Source organism: Nerophis lumbriciformis, linkage group LG05, assembly GCF_033978685.3.
Source record: "Nerophis lumbriciformis linkage group LG05, RoL_Nlum_v2.1, whole genome shotgun sequence".
NCBI lineage: Eukaryota > Metazoa > Chordata > Actinopteri > Syngnathiformes > Syngnathidae > Nerophis > Nerophis lumbriciformis.
Genome location: NC_084552.2, coordinates 53547014 through 53564298, shown reverse-complemented (window position 1 = coordinate 53564298; position 17285 = coordinate 53547014). Strand labels below are relative to the sequence as shown.

At 38.3% G+C, this 17285-nt stretch overlaps 1 protein-coding gene across 5 annotated transcripts in view; it reads right to left on the bottom strand.

Annotated features, from left to right (window-relative positions):
• ppp1r12a (protein phosphatase 1, regulatory subunit 12A) overlaps positions 1–17285 on the bottom strand; it is a 76549-nt gene that overhangs the window by 39146 nt on the left and 20118 nt on the right. For all 5 annotated transcript variants that reach the window (XM_061959644.1, XM_061959641.1, XM_061959639.1 and 2 more), the window contains exon 2: positions 8517–8647. In XM_061959644.1, coding sequence (XP_061815628.1) covers positions 8517–8647 — 131 coding nt within the window. The remainder of the gene's footprint in view (positions 1–8516; positions 8648–17285) is intronic.

The following is a 17285-nucleotide window of genomic DNA, read 5'->3' as shown; positions in this document are numbered from 1 at the left end:
GCCACAACAAAATGGTGTTAGTACTCAAACCCCTCAGAACTTTTGACAATGCAAAGGAACGTAAATATGATCCAAAGTGAGTCTTGTTCGACTTGTTGTGTTAGCAACTCTCACTGGATGTTTTGTGGGTTTGGAATTCTTCAGCCAGACGTGTCTGTGAATATTCTTATTTTTAAGGTTGTTGTGTTCTCAAGGTAGGGTTGCGCGATAGACGGTAAAATTATATAAATTTGGCCGGCAATAGAGGTTTTAATACTGTCGTTATATCATAATAATGCATGTTGATGACACATTCTAGCGGTGTCCTGCAAATCTGCCAGCGACAAGCAAACAAACACATCCTCAGCGCACTGTAGGGCCCGAGTTAGCGATTAATGCCCCTCCACGGTGCAAAGCCACTTCTAAGTCAGTAATTTTAGCCTTTAAGGCGGCAAATAAACTATGTTTATTACAAGTATCATTCCTGAGGGACAAGGAAGAGCTATATGCCAACCTTAAAATAGAGTTCTTGAATGTAAGTAAACAAAGGTGGGCAGATTGATACAAATATAGACCGTAACAATACCAAGTATAATATCATTGTATGGTCTATACTGCAGCGATTAGACTGATATTTTTATATTGTCAAACAAACCTTTTGTCGTTTTTGCTATTGTTGACAAACACAAGAAATAAGTCCCCAGACACAAGTGAAGTGTGAAGTGAATTATATTTATATAGCGCTTTTCTCTCGTGACTCAAAGCGCTTTACGTAGTGAAACCCAATATCTAAGCTACATTTAAACCAGTGTGGGTGGCAATGGCAGCAGGTGGGTAAAGTGTCTTGCCCAAGGACACAACAGCAATGACTAGGATGGTGGAAGCGGGGATCGAACCTGCAACCCTCAAGTTGCAGGTGCGGCCGCTCTACCAACCGAGCTATACCGCCCCAAGGGGATGTTAATGACAAAAAACTAAATTTAATAATTCAATGATCATGAAAATTGAAAGTACTGTATCAGTATCTGCATTGTTATGACCAATACTGCCCCTATATCTACTTGGTATTGAATTGATGCCCAAATGTGTAGTATCGCCTAAAACTAATGTACAGTATCCAAACAGAACATTAAGTGTTCATTTAATTTTAATAGAGGTGTAGCTAGAAATATGTTACAGTATAAGGTAATCAATAATTAACAGTAAATTAGCAAGTAGATTAATAACAGTTTTGAGAAAAATTAACTGGGAATAAGGCAATATGTTACCGCATGTAAGCAGCCTAACTAGCAGCCTTTTTAATTTGTTTTGAAATAGTTTTATCATTCATTGACTAAATAATATATTGTGATATGTATAGTTATCAAAGAAGGCTACAAAATAAATCACGATATAGATTTTAGCCCCTATCGCCCATCCCTATCTCAGGGCATTGAATCACAGCTGGACTATTCGTTATGTCTTAGGCCATATCTTTTTGGCCTTTTGTCCACATACTTACAATGCTAAAAAGTCACACTTTTAAAAATGCAGGCCAAGGTGAAGCGTTTCAAAACACTGTCTTCAGTGTGTGTGTGTGTGTGTGTGTGCGTGTGTGTGTAGACAGGTCAAACAAAGATTTATGGCTTGTCCCAATGACATCACAATTGTGCGCCGTTATTACAATAGCACAGTGTAAACATTGACTACCTGGCTTTAAACACACTTAGAGAACGTATCGTATGTTTAAATGTAAACTTCAGGTCTGCGCGTTATATCGATTTAATCGAGATTAGTTTTTTGTTGCAGACAATTATAAAATTAAAAAATATTCCCCCCCCCCTCTCTTTTTGGTCCAGCATACTTTTTGGCCCCAGGAGCTTCTGTAGTTTCCACCCGCCTCCTTACTTCCTTAGCGGCACACCTAGCAAAGCATGTTTAATACGAACGCTAACGAGCGAAAAAAAAAAAGAAGTTGTCAGTAGTTTGGTTTTGCGACAACAGGTGTGGAACAATGACAATAGGCCGCAAAGTTTGTTTAAAAAAAATGCAGCAGCACAACAACCATATTCCAGCATCTGAAACCTAAGCCTCCAGTAGAGCACGGGAAAAGCAAGTCTTCATGAGGCAAGCAAGACCGCAACAACAAACAAACTGGCTAAAAAGCAGCTTACTGTGATGGAATTATTTAAACAAAGTATGTATGTATGATGATACCATGTATGATGGAGAACAATCACTACAGCAGTCGTTCTGCACACTGCCAAGATGTGTGAATGAAAAAGCCAGGGTTTATCCACTTAATGAAACTACAGTCCTCTCAATAATTTACTTATGTATTTGCATACCATGTATAATACTTATGTAAATAAAAAAATACTATTTTGTCCAAGACAAGTTAAGTTTGCACAATATTAATCTCAATGTTGGAGATTATTTGCATGAAATGTGCAATGCTACATTTTTGTTAACACAAGTATTTTAATTAAGACAAAAGTATTGCTTTTAATTTAGTTCTTTAAATAATGTTGTTCTTTTTAGACCAGACATACATTGTACTTTTTACGGAATAATTTTCAAATTATTAATTTTTCAACTACTAGTTTTTGATCAAATAAAAGAGACTTATCTGTCATTTGTACTCATTGGTTTCTTCAACCCTTAAAATGCACTCCAAAATGACCTCACGGGTTGTTATTCTTCAAAATCTGTTAAATGAAAAGTTGTAAGTTATTCATATTCCACGTATTCCTCATATAACACTTTGTGACATGATGCCATTTGCATTGTTATGTATGTTTTCATTAATTTTAAGAAATCGCAGTTTTTGTATTTCTACCCCACTCTTCCACAAGTGGGGTCAAAAGTTTTTTCTACGATTTTAAAGATGATAAAAAACATTTCAAAGATGTGGCTAATGGGAGTCACCACTGTAGTCTTCAAAGCCCTCTAAAACAACTTCAAAACCCTCCAGCAACATTGTATATACACACTGCAAGTCTAAATATAATGTAGTAACAGACACATTCATAACAATATGTAACATGTTCAATATTTACCGTATTTCGATCATTTTAATAATTTCCGGGACAGACTTTCGCGCATTGATTTCGGTTTCCATAGCAGCGCACGTCTGACTTCTGTGTGTTCCTACTTCCGGAATCAAACACGAGTATGTTCTAATCATGGCAGACTTGGCAACAGACAACGAAAACAACTATTTTTGGACAAATGAGGATTTAGAACCTTATAATTTTGAAGCAAAACGTACTGCTGCTTATAGAAGCAAGCACGAAGGAAGAGTGAGACGTTGAAGCAGAGGGGGATAGAGCGAAGTTGACGCTATAAATAAGGAATTTGGAGCAAAGCTATTTCGACATAAATGGATTGCTTACCCAAAATCAGCAGGAAACGTCCACGGCCAGTTGGACCAGACGAACAACGGTCCATCGAGTGAGTCACTTTAATATCGATCATAATACACGCAGCACGCCACACGGGTTAGTACAACTACAGTACATACGCTGTCTGGCTAGCTAAGCTGTGTACAAACAAAACATGAAATGCGGGCAAACTAGGGATGATGTTTGATAAGAAATTATCGAGTTCGAGCCTATTATCGAACCGATTCCTTATCGATTCTCTCATCGAGTGCAGATAGGTTGTTGTATATGGAAAATAACAGAATATTTGGTTTAACAAAAGCTCACTTTTATTATATAAGAAAAAAATAAAATCTAATAAATAAATATTGACTCTTACCCCCTAAAAAAATAAAATAAAATAAATAAATATTGACTGTTACCCAAAGTATATTAAGTGAATTTTTCAGGAGAAAAAAATATATACAGTAACACAAAAACAACCTGTCTCTGTGATCACTATAGGTGTATAAATAATAATATAGTGGTGTTAAATAAAATCAGTCCCTTGGGCACAAAACTGAAAATAATACAGCTCTCCAAAAAGTGCACTTCTGCTGCTATTGGAACATACTAACTACAGTTATTACTCAGGAAAAGGCTCAACAGGACTCAGCTGGACCTGCAGAACTTGTTGACACGGAGCCTGACCTTGCTGACCAAGGACTGACAGCAGTGTCCGCGTCACCTGCTGTTGAGAGACTGTCTAGACCTAAGAGACATGTTCAGCCACCTAAGAGGCTGATTGAGAGTTAAGAACTCTTGGTTTTTTCGAGTTGTTTTAAAAAACAAAATAAAATAAAATAAAAATAAAGTGTTGACATAACTGTTTGTTATGATGCTTTGACATTTTTGCACTTTATTTCTTTATTGAAAGAAAATTCTATGAAGAGAAAAGTTGTTTGCAAATGTGGTTACAATGCTAAAAAATTTAAAGTTAAAGCTAAAACAATAAATAAATTTTATTGAGTTAACATTATTTCTTCATAGGGGGAAAGATGTGATGTTATGGGCTAGGGCAGTGGTTCTTAACCTGGGTTCGATCGAACCCTAGGGGTTCGGTGAGTCGGCCACAGGGGTTCGGCGGAGGTCAAGACACACCCGACTCATCGTGTAAATAAAAACTTCTCCCTATGGGCGTATTATGGATACCCCTAAACAATGTTCCCTCTAATTTTCCATCTGATTTGCAGGTGTGCAATTTGTTCTGGTTCATTTTGTGCACCAGTAAAAAAAACATAACTGTCTTGAATTTAAAAAAAAAAAAAAGTTTCACTAAAGAAGGGTTCGGTGAATGCACATATGAAATTGCTGGGGTTCGGTACCTCCAACAAGGTTAAGAACCACTGAGCAAGGGAATATAACAACTACACTAACCAGCATGCAACGGGAGTGACGAGCATGCGCGGTAGCCCCGAAAAGTGTTGTTGCATGTCGCCACGCCGGCAGCTAAGAATGAGGTTATGAGCACGCTGTGAAAGTAAACGTCAAGAACTCAGCCAACACGCCTCGTCTGCATTATTTATAATTAGACAGACAACACATATACAGTGTGATTTTGTTTTGTTTACAAGGAAAGACAAACAAAAGTTAAAAAAGGGAGATATGTTGTATATATATGTATGTGCTGCGGTTGCTTTAAGAACGTTGCGACAGCTGCCGTAAAGGAGGTGCGTTGCTAGCCTGGTTGCTATGTTTCCGGTTGGTCGTAAAAGTGTTCGTCATGTGTTTGTACCCTGCTAAAATCTCTCAGTAAAGTTATTCATTGGATTATACCTTTTGTTTTGAACTTTATTACACCTTGGAGCGCTTTTTCTGGTCCATCATAACTGTTTGTTATGATGCTTTGACATTTTTGCACTTTATTTCTTTATTGAAAGAAAATTCTATGAAGAGAAAAGTTGTTTGCAAATGTGGTTACAATGCTAAAAAATTAAAAGTTAAAGCTAAAAAAATAAATACATTTTATTGAGTTAACATTATTTCTTCATAGAGGGAAAGATGTGATGTTATGAGCTAGGGCAGTGGTTCTTAACCTGGGTTCGATCGAACCCTAGGGGTTCGGTGAGTCGGCCTCAGGGGTTCGGCGGAGGTCAAGACACACCCGACTCATCGTGTAAATAAAAACTTCTCCCTATGGGCGTATTATGGATACCCCTAAACAATGTTCCCTCTAATTTTCCATCTGATTTGCAGGTGTGCAATTTGTTCTGGTTCATTTTGTGCACCAGTAAAAAAAACATAACTGTCTTGAATAAAAAAAAAAAAAAAGTTTCACTAAAGAAGGGTTCGGTGAATGCACATATGAAATTGCTGGGGTTCGGTACCTCCAACAAGGTTAAGAACCACTGAGCAAGGGAATATAACAACTACACTAACCAGCATGCAACGGGAGTGACGAGCATGCGCGGTAGCCCCGAAAAGTGTTGTTGCATGTCGCCACGCCGGCAGCTAAGAATGAGGTTATGAACACGCTGTGAAAGTAAACGTCAAGAACTCAGCCAACACGCCTCGTCTGCATTGTTTATAATTAGACAGACAACACATATACAGTGTGATTTTGTTTTGTTTACAAGGAAAGAAAAACAAAAGTTAAAAAAGGGAGATATGTTGTATATACTGTATATGTATGTGCTGCGGTTGCTTTAAGAACGTTGCGACAGCTGCCGTAAAGGAGGTGCGTTGCTAGCCTGGTTGCTATGTTTCCGGTTGGTCGTAAAAGTGTTCGTCATGTGTTTGTACCCTGCTAAAATCTCTCAGTAAAGTTATTCATTGGATTATACCTTTTGTTTTGAACTTTATTACACCTTGGAGCGCTTTTTCTGGTCCATTTTTTTCCTGCTTTCCCTATCTGCGCCTAATGACTGAGCTACGTGACGTCATTTCTTGTGATGTCCCACGGGGCATTTCTGGTCGGGACGGGATTCGTTCCCAGGGATTCGAATAAAGAACCAACTCTTTTTCTTTACAATAGTGGTCTCGATAACGGATACCGGTTCTCAAAAAGGGATTCGAGTCCGAGGACTCGGTTCTTTTCTTATCGAACAACCGGGAAAACCGGTTTCGAGTATCATCCTAGGGCTAACACTTTACAGATACTGTAATATGATTGTTCATATTTTTCAGTCCGTACAAATTGGTGTCGTATCGTAGTATTGTGCATTGCAAACTCAAATGCATTTTGTGTTGTTGTAAAAGCTAGCTTACCTCTTGGTGTAATTAGCTTTTATGGCTAATACCGTAGCACGCTGATGTGTTACTACGATTGAAAAAGAGTTCCTCAGTGTTCGCTCTTACAATAACAATGTCGCTACAGCTTGGTTATTATACAGGTTACGGAACGTAAATTAAGTATTGTTGATGGTTTTTATTGCATTTTTAAGGTGATTTAGAGGTAGAATTGATTGCTCTCATTAGCTGCATTGCTAGCCACCTAGAACGAGCCGATTTTTAAATGACAGAAAGCAACAACAACAAAAATGTTCGTCTTCTTGTCTTTCATAATGATTGTGATCGATAGGTTAAATTCCAAAAAAGGTGCAGTTCCCAACATCCCAAATGACGACGAGAGAGTCGTAGAAGAGAAGAGAAGAGGGATTATTCAAGCGGGCGATTTATATATTAAGAAAACTAGTGGAAGATGGCAGAGGGATTCTCTTTAGATTTTTTTTTAGCAATGTAGGCGTCCAGGAAACCCACAATGAGTCTACTTGGCCACATTTGGACAGATGTATACGTCTCGATAAAACATTAATTTGAGTTGTTTACCATGTAAGGCCAAATCAAAACTGTTCTCGAGTTGCCAGGCCGGGCAAGAAATGCTGCCAAAAATGTATGCCGAAGTGAGGAAGATCATAGCCACACACTTAAGTAAAGTCACTTACTTGTTGCTGACCAGAACCGTACGTGTGTGACAGGACAATACATCGTTGACTGGGAATTAAAAAGTGCCTGTCTGCCAATTTTTTTTTTTTAATCTGAGTTTGATACATTTTGTATTATTTGCACAGCTATGTTATTTATTTTACGTAGAAAGAATATTTTTCTATTTTATTTATGTTATGTAATTCTGTGCTACTTAAACAGTTTTTTTTGTGCTGTTAATACCCATCTTGACTAACTGGGTTAATAAAAGTGCCACTGACTGTTTACAGTAGTTGTCATTCAGTTCAATTTCAGTGAATCTCGCTCCTAAATGAATATCTTATATGTATATTTTTACCGAAAAATATATTGAGATATATATCGAATATTGAGTTTAAGTACAAATATATCGAGATATACTTCTTCGTCCATATCGCCCAGTCCTACCGTGAACTGTACAATACTGTAGAAACACAAAACACAGATCTACAGGAACCTATAGTTCTAGGAATTAAAGGTTACAGGAAATCAAGGTTCCTGAACCTTTAGTGACAAAGGGCCTATATAGTGCCAAAAAGTTCTTATTGTTAAACTTTTGCGGCTACATCTCTCATTGGATGTTTTGGAACTCTTCTGAAAGACCATTGTCTGTTGTCGTCCTAACCCTTTGATGCGACTGTAATAGAAGCTTCTTGGACTAAAGCGGGCCTGTTGAGAACTCTCCACCCACATGAGATTGCAGAGCGCTCTCTCCATGACACCATGTCTCCATTAGTCACCAGCTAGTCTGATCAGCCACTTGACCTTTGCTTTCACTTGTGTGCCGCGACTTCTTGTTTTCTTCCTGTCGCTCTGACGAGTGGTTACGCCACCTGATGTTTGGTTTAGTTTGTCCTCACTCACTGTATATTTGCAAAAAGGTGTCAGACAATATGTGTAGCGTGGCTGCAGCAGTAAATCAGGTCATGGCACACTCCCAATGTGCTGGGAAATGGGAGCTGTGCTCTTCTGGGCCCTCTTTTAGTCTGTTTGAATATCCTCTGATAACACCGGTGTTGTTATCTGTAGACGCAACAGATCTTCTTCCCTGAAAAGGAGTTAGGGCGGGTAAAGCATGACCCCGTTTTCAATTTTTGATGACCCCGATCTGTCCCCATATTTTCAATGATATCACTCTAGAAAGTGCAGCTGACCCATGCCATTAGCTGATGCTCCAAAAACGAGAAAATACAGGCAAGCCTTATACTGTGTTATTGTACGCAATTGACTCACTCTGCGATGTCGAGGTATCCGCAGGAGGCGGCGGCGTGCAGTGGGATCCAGCCCTCGTTGTCAGGCTGGTTGATGCCTGCTCCGTGGGCCACCAGGAAAGTCACCATGTCGACATTATCGTCTATGCACGCCTATGGAAGTAGTGAGAAAAACGGGACAGGGATAAGGCCGTTGCATGAAGGAGAAACTATCTTTCACACACAGCATGATTCTGCTGTGTAAAATTCACTCAGGTTAGAAAAACAACTCATGGAGTCATACAGTATCTCCACATGCTAGATACTGGATATTGCAAATACCACTAATAAAATCCTGCTCACCCACTATGCTTCAACACAGCGCCTGGACTGTCTCCCTCTCTCCTGGGGTTGCTATGACAACAAACTCATTGACAACAGAGACACACACACACACACACACACACACACACACACACACACACACACAGTGGCCTCACGTTCAGGGCACACATCTGACTGCAACCCTTGTCCAAATTTGGGTGGTTTGCAATGCCGTAGATGGCCAAGGCTGCTGAGCATCTCCACGGGCCTAACTAAGCTTATCTGACAGTGTGTGTGCATGCGCGTGTGTAAGTGTGTGCGGGTGTTCAGGCACGCCGAGGGAACGTCTCCAGGCGCAGGTGGACCTGAAGAGAGTGGCTGCATCTAAACTAGTTTGGATGGTGGAAGGAAAGCAAAGATGTGAATATTAAACATTTCTGGATTCATATTTACACGTCCTGAAAATTAATGGTGCCTCCAGGACAAGCGCAAGGTTTTGTTGTAGTGGTGTAGCTCTTAGCTTGATGGAGTGTGTTGTTATTGGCAGCAAAGTGTTGAGAGCGAGTTATCCGAAGACAACAACGCAGATTGATTTGACTTTACCAGACCGTCGGTGGTCTTATGAAGTTATTGTCAGCACTGGAGTGTCGTTCTCCATCATGTTAACGGCATGAAAAGGTGTGCGCTCGGCTAAACGTGAAGGTCGGGGTAAGGATGTACACAAAAAAACTTAATACAGTGAGCGAACACAGACTCGATTGATAAAAGGACCTTTCTTGCGCTCACAGTGAAGCACTCAAACGCTGCAGTGAGTCAATCTGGAGCAAACACGTTGTCATTTAAACCTGTTTAGCCAGTGTGCCTCACAGAGTTAGCTGTTCTCCAGCATGAAGCCCACAAGTTGGGCGACACTGTAAATGAATTTCGGTTAATACATATTTTATTAGGGGGTGTAACAATAAGTTTTAACAACAATTCGATTCGGATCTTCTGGTTGCCAAAACGATTATTTTATCTTTTTGGAATGATACGATCCGAAACGATTCAGTGAGTTGAAATTGATTCAGTAACTTTTTCAACCAGTGTGAAATACATACTGTATACTGGACACTACAGGTGAAGCTTCCTATATTCCTATTATTTATTGTAAGGGAATTAACGTATTTTTTGGACCATAGGGTGCACTGGATTTTAAGATGGACTGCCGATTAGCGGGTCTATTCAAGTCTATATTCAACAAAAGGTGCACCGAATTATAAGGCACACCAAATGGGGTCATATGATTATTTTTCCTACATTTAAAACATTTCCTTGTGGTCTACATAACATGTAATTATGTTTTTTTGGTCAAAATGTTGCATTGATTATGTTTTACAGACCATCTTCAAGCCGCTTTCCGAGCGTCTCTTCAAAATGTGCCGTTTTGTGGGTTGGTCTCATTTATGTGGCTCCCTTTTGACGGCGTCTTCTCCCCGTCATCTTTGTTGTACCAGTAGTTCCATAACGAGTTGACAGATACAAGTTAGAAGTGTACGCTACTTTGTATTAGAAATGGCAACAGCCTAAGATGAATGCCACACAAGAGGATAGAGGAAAAAGAAAGAGCTTATTGGCTACGGAGCAGACGACAATGGCCAACGCATGCACATTTTTGGGACTTATGCCGATTCCAAATACACAACAGCAGAAACTAATAGGTAAGAAAAGTTTGTTTTGCATAATAGGTCGAAACAAAACAGCAGATATGTCTCCAAATAGATACCATTTTGGGGTCCTTATACACACACCATAATAATAACTGTGTGTTGAAGCACAGTACACATGACTACGGTAGCCGTAATGTGCTGACAATCCATTAAGCAGTGCATACTAAAACATTGACAGATTTTTGAGCGCTATGTGTATATTCTCAATGAAAAATCTAAGTCTTGCAGTGTGTGTGTGACTGCCATCTACCGGTCAAGCTTATCATTACACCATGTACCAAATTAAATTGCTTCGAGGTCGGGAAGCACAACCAAAATTAGTAAGTACATTAGGCGCACCGGGTTAAAAGAGACACTGCCAATTTTTGAGAAAATGAAAAGACTTTAAGTGTGCCTTATAGTCTGAAAAATATGGTAGGTATTAGAGGTGGTAATCTTTGGGAACCTCACGATTCAATTACCATTCAGGAGCTACGATTCGATTAAAAATCGATTATTGATGCATCTTTAATTTTGTATATCGATGCAGTATTACATTTCTTTTCGTTACACTAAATAAGCTTTTATCATTTGCAACTTTAAAAAATTAATTCATTTGGAATAAAAAAACATTAAATTGTCAAATTTGGTAAATTAATGAAAATGTGTGCAAAACTGGACCATAAGTGCCCAACAGTAAAGGAGCTGGTCGTATCTATTGGTGAGGTGGCTCGCTGCAGTTAGCCAAATTTTAGAACAGTCTGCATTACTTTATTTACAATAAATAAATCAATTATTGACATTTACTAATAGATTCTATAATCTTCAATGTCCGAATTGCGATGCATTTAAAAATCGATTATTTCCCCAACCTTTAGTAGGTATTAATGAACTGATACAAACAAGCAAGTAAACATCAATTATTGGCCAATGCGTTCACATCTTATTTGAATAAAGTGCAAACACTTTAGGTAGAATTAACAAGCCAAACCTTAAAAAACCTTTTCTGCTCTTATTTTCAATATTGAAGAATTTTTCCATAAAACTACAGTAACCAACATTTTATCGGTGGATTTACTTGCTAAATAAAGTTCTACGACTGGGCCACATGTGTATTCTGTTCTGCGCACTAGCGTCACCGATGACGGACAACGTCTCAGGTGTGCGGATGCATGTATGTATGCATCCCTGTTGATGGTGTTGGTCCCTCGCTTCCTAATTTCCGTAGCCTACTTGTTTGATCTCTCGTATTAATTTGTTTCTGGTTAATTTACTTCTCCTTGGCTGCCATCTTGTTGTGTTTTGGAAGTCGATGCATCGCTGTAACTTGTTACTTCCATTGTAGTAATGTCTTTGGGCTTAAAGTTGTGTTGCGGCATTATATTATTGTGTTGTGTAGTTTGTATTTGTTGTGGCTTTTGCAATCTTGCTGAGCATAAAGTTGTTGTGTTGTAACTAATGATATTGTCTTGTAGCGTTTGTTATGACCTTTCTTGACCAATGTAGCTATCCATCATTTTTTGTTTTGACAGACTTAACGTTTAATCTCCGTATCATTAAAAGTGTTTAACCTCATATAGAGTAGGGCTGGGCGATATGGACGAAAAAGTATATCTTGATATATTTTTACTTAAACTCGATATTCAATATATATCTCTATATATTTTCCTGGTGAAAGTATACATATAAAGATATTCCATTTTGAGTGAGATTCACTGAAATTGAACTGAATGACAACTGTACTGTAAACAGTCAGTAGCACTTTTATTAACCCAGTTAGTCAAGATGGGTATTAACAGCACAGAAACTGTTTAAGTAGCACAGAATTACATAACAAATCAAATAGAAAAATGTTCTTTCTATGTAAAATAAATAACATAGCTCTGCAAATAATACAAAATGTATCAAACTCAGATAAAAAATACATTTGCAGACAGGCACTTTTTAATTCCTAGTCGACGATGTAATGGACTGTCACACATGTACGGTTCTGGTCAGCGGTAAGTAAGTGACTTTACTTAAGTGTGCGGCTATGATCTTCCTCGCTTCGGCATACATTTTTGGCAGCATTTCTCGTGCGAAATATGCCCGGCTTGGCAACTGGAGAACAGTTTTGATTTGGGCTTACATGGTAAACAACTCAAATGAATGTTTTATCTAGACGCATATATTTGTCCAAATGTGGCCAAGTAGACGCATTGTGGATTTCCTGGACGTCGTCTACATCGCTAAAAGAAAAATCTAAGGAAGAGAATTCCTCTGCCATCCTCCACTAGATTTTTTAAATATATAAATCGCCCGCTTGAATAATCCCTCTTCTCTTCTACGACTCTCTCGTCGTCATTTAGGATGTCTGTTGTGATTTCCCTTCCTGGTTCGATGACCCGCCATATGTTGCCTCGGATTGGCCTGTCCTTAATGTTGTGCACCTAATGTCAACCAGTCGTGACTCATCATAGTAAACAACCAACCAATCATGGATGTTTTTATACATGCAAGCACGTCTTGGAAGGAGGAAGGGGAGGAGTTTAGTAGCCCATGAGAGGGAGTGGGGAGCAGGGTAGAATCAAGGAACCCAACAAATTAGCGGTGTTTGGTCATATTAACGTGAAATAAATGATATCGATATTACGATATTTTCTTAATTCATATCTTGTTTAAAAATATATTGATATATTTCACAAACTTGATGTATCGCCCAGCCCTAATATAGAGTCTGCCTTTCTTGAATCCAATGTTTTCCTTTTTGTAGTATCTATAAAATTGATCGAGTACCCTATAAAACGATCTTGGATCAATACGTACTGTATCTTCCGGAAAGCAAACTCGCAGAGCACAGATCAATGTAGTTGAATCCAAGGCATATAAATTAATATATCGATTAATTGTTACATCCCTATACTTTACACATTGGTAATGAGGCAGCATTGTTGGTAAATACAAATCCTTATAGGCTGACAGATAAGTAAAACATGTCACAAGATACACAGTGACAAGGACATAAAGGCTGCATTGTAACATAACGACGCACTTGATGGCCTTGACAGTGGGCAAGGTACGTCGTCCAGCTAAATGGAAACGTATGGAAGCTGATGGGGAAGCTGCGCTAATCGAATCAAGAATTGCAGAATGTTCCGTTTTGTTAGTCGATGGACAAGCCAAAAAGATTCATGTACCCATGATTAGGCTGGGCAAAACGGGCAGCGAAAGGTCACACTGGTCACTTCTGAAATGTTAAAAGAAAGGGATTTCATCCATGGAGAATGGGAAGTAAAGGCCGACTCGTTTACAGAAAGGTTAAACAAAAGGAAGCTGAAATTTCAGTTGTACTAAAAACTAAAAAGGTAACATTCAGCAGTGCTGCAAAGTAGAGCAGAAAAAAAAGGTAGCCTATCCAATATATGGAAATAACATTTTAAAACATAATGAGACATGTACAGCGTCTTGCCTCAAATCGTAAGACAACATCCACATGAATTTCAAGACATACTCCCCACAAGCACCACACAGAAAATGGCTAAAAAAAAAGCATGCGCCCATGACGTGCGCCCAAGAAGGGAGGCTGGCCTGTTGCCCTGACAACAAAGCCAAAAAGAGAACACGGGTTCAGAGCTTGTCAAGCTTTTGTAAGAAACATAAATAAATAGAGAAAGGAGTTCATTTTAAAGCAACACGGGGGTTGCTCTCATGGCCGCAACAAAAAAATAAAAAAGCACAAGACGTCTAGTGCTGAGAGGAGCGTCTCAAGGTGCCATCTTTGTTTTTTTAACCTCTTGCAGGCAAGACTTAACCATGACAACGGCCGGTCTCATGACTTTATATGGCTAAAAGGAAGATGCTTTATTATCCACATTATTTGGAGTAGTCATTTTCACACATGAGTGGATTTATAACACAGCATAAAGAAAAGAACACGGTGAAACAAGAAAAACACAATCACCCATTTATCGAAGAATGGAAGCTTACGTGATGATTTTATAGTACTGACCGAACTACTACAGCCTGAGAGCTAGCCCATTAGCTGTACAGGACAGCAGAAATCAATATAAAGTAAAAGAAAAATCTCATCACCACTAATAACAGCAGTCATGATGAACACACATCACTCCATTTTAACAGGAAGTGTTAACACACCAGATTGACAACTGAGTGCAACATACGCGTCTTCCCCTACAGTGGACAGAGTAAAGCTACTGTTTGGATAAAAAAAGGTATGTTTATTACCAAAGGGAGCAAAGTGTTTCATTTAGGTACACTGGAGGGGGCACAGGCTGGGTGTCAAACCGCTGAACGACCTGTGAAAAGGGCTGGACAATTATGGTAAAAATAATAATCATGATTATTTTTAATTGATATTGTAATCATGATTAATAAAACGATTATTCATTTATTTAAAATGAATACCAACAAAACTCCACTTTTATTAATAGTTTTGAAAAAACCCGGATATAAATTAGTACGTAATTAATAAACCACTACAAGTAAAATATTAGTAGTAATAATACATTTAAAAAACAGCAAAATAAAAACAATACAATTAAATTTTTCAGTTTTGTTTTTAATTTAAATTTTTACCTTTTACACTTATTTTACCACCCTACAGTGTGTGCTTATTTATCAAATACAATTTAAAAAAATGTTTGTTAATTAAATGCAAAAATTCTCAAATTTATTGGTGCAATACATCTGAACAATTGTTGTATTTTAGGTTAAAGCATAGTAACTATGTAAATGTATCAAGTGCTTTAAAGTACATTATGCTTGTGTTAGGTATTTTTTTTAAACCTTTATTTTGTTAGCACAAACAGACCGGATGTGGCGCACAGCGCTATTATTGTGAAGGGAGGAAGTGCGCTGTGCTGTTCTTAGCTTGACGAGTAAGGAGACAATTTGAGGCTGTAAAAAAAATAAAAAAATAAAAAAGAGCTTCTCAAGTTGCAAATGCTGTTTGTACATTGATCTTACATCAATGTCGTTGTTCACAACAACACTGACAGATGAAGTGTGTTGTGGGTGTATGGATTGTTCTTGCGAGCTTTAGCGTCATGGTTTAGGGCCTGTCTCCAGACGGGGATAAATGAGCAGTCCCAAACACATTTTCCCAAACAAATGTTCATTCTCCTCACAATGACAGTATTTGACTGACATTTATGTCAATTTCCCTGATATTCTGCGTATAACAGCAGATTTCACTTTAACCAATTATGCGATTTGGTACACGGTTGCATATATGCGGAAATCAATTCACTTTTTTTGTTCAGTTTAGTGATTAGGCATACTAGCGCTGTGTAAAATAAGTAGCAAACAGTGAGATTCCAAACTTCTAACAGACATGCTGTAGTGGATTTACATAATTTACACACAGAACTTAATTGTTAGAGAGTTTCGGTCCGACAGGGTTTTCACAGGACACATTTCCTGTGTTGTGTGTTGTTGCACTAAGAAGCCACAGATGTATACTGCTCTATTGCTGATTTAAAAAGCTACCTCTGAATATCATTAAAACAATTAGCCTGATCGTTTGACACTTCTCCTTTGACTCGTCCTTAAATGCTACAGTGCTTTGTTTGTGTTCATTTGCTCCTCATCTCTTTCAACATCACAAGCTCCGGAATTTGCACACACGTTGCATGGCCCATTATCGTATTTTTTTTAAAATTATTATATTGTCATGATCGTGAGAAGCCATAATCCTAAATGAAATCAAAATTTGGTTAATTGTTCAGCCCGACTCCACACCTCGTAGCAATGTAATGCTACGGTACTGTCGATACTTATGTAGAAAATACAAATAAAAACACCATCGGTCTGATCCTGGAAATTCTTTATCCACACTGTGATTTGGTATGATTTTACCTTCCATTTTGCTGCAGAGTCTAGTTTTGATGGTTGTCAGTGGTACGGCTATCCCAGTGAAACTTTTTCACTTCCAATATGATGCCAATATTGGAGCCTTAAGAACTGGCCAATACCAATATTATTCAATACAACAGCAGCAAAAATCATACACATTTAAATTTTTTGTAGTGTGGAATGTTAGCAAACTTAAAAAGTATACTTAAAAAGTATGAAAAACACTATAGCTTTTTTTATTATTAACAGTCTGGAATTGACCTAGTGGAAAATGTTTTTTGCGACACCTCGGAGCCACAATCAATGTGCTTAGCTGTTGTGTAGCTGCCAGCTTTTAGTAGCCTATAACCTTTACATTTTGTAAATGACTTGAATAAAATAGAAAGAAAGAAAAAGCCAACCTTGTGTGCTTATTAGAGGACATTTGGATGTTAACTGGCTGTCAAGCTTTACACAAGTAAATACGCTGCAGGACTGCTTGTATTGAAACGCTTATATCGGTCACCTAAAATTAAGTCTAACTCAAGTCACTGGACAGGAAAAAATATCTTCATTGTGTAAAGTTCTGAAAAGTTCCATATCACACTGAACTAAAATGAGAATTGAGTTGCTGTCATAATTCGGTTTAAGTTTTCCTCTCTTGTCTCTCCATTATCCTCATTGGGCTTTTCCAGCAGCCCCAATGAGAAAGCTTATTGACATGGTTTGTGTATTCATATATGCACGGGACAATTTTGATACTTGTGACTAATGCACGGGCCAATTTTGATACTTGTGACTAGAGATGTTTACAGAGTACTGGTATTTTTTGGTACCAGTTCCTACTGGGGTCAGTCCAGGAAGACAGTTAAGATTCTGGACACATGATACGGGTATTGGTATTTTAATTTTTATCAAGCTGACCGTCGTAGTTATGACACAATGTCACATTCACTTCAGTTGCCGCTGCT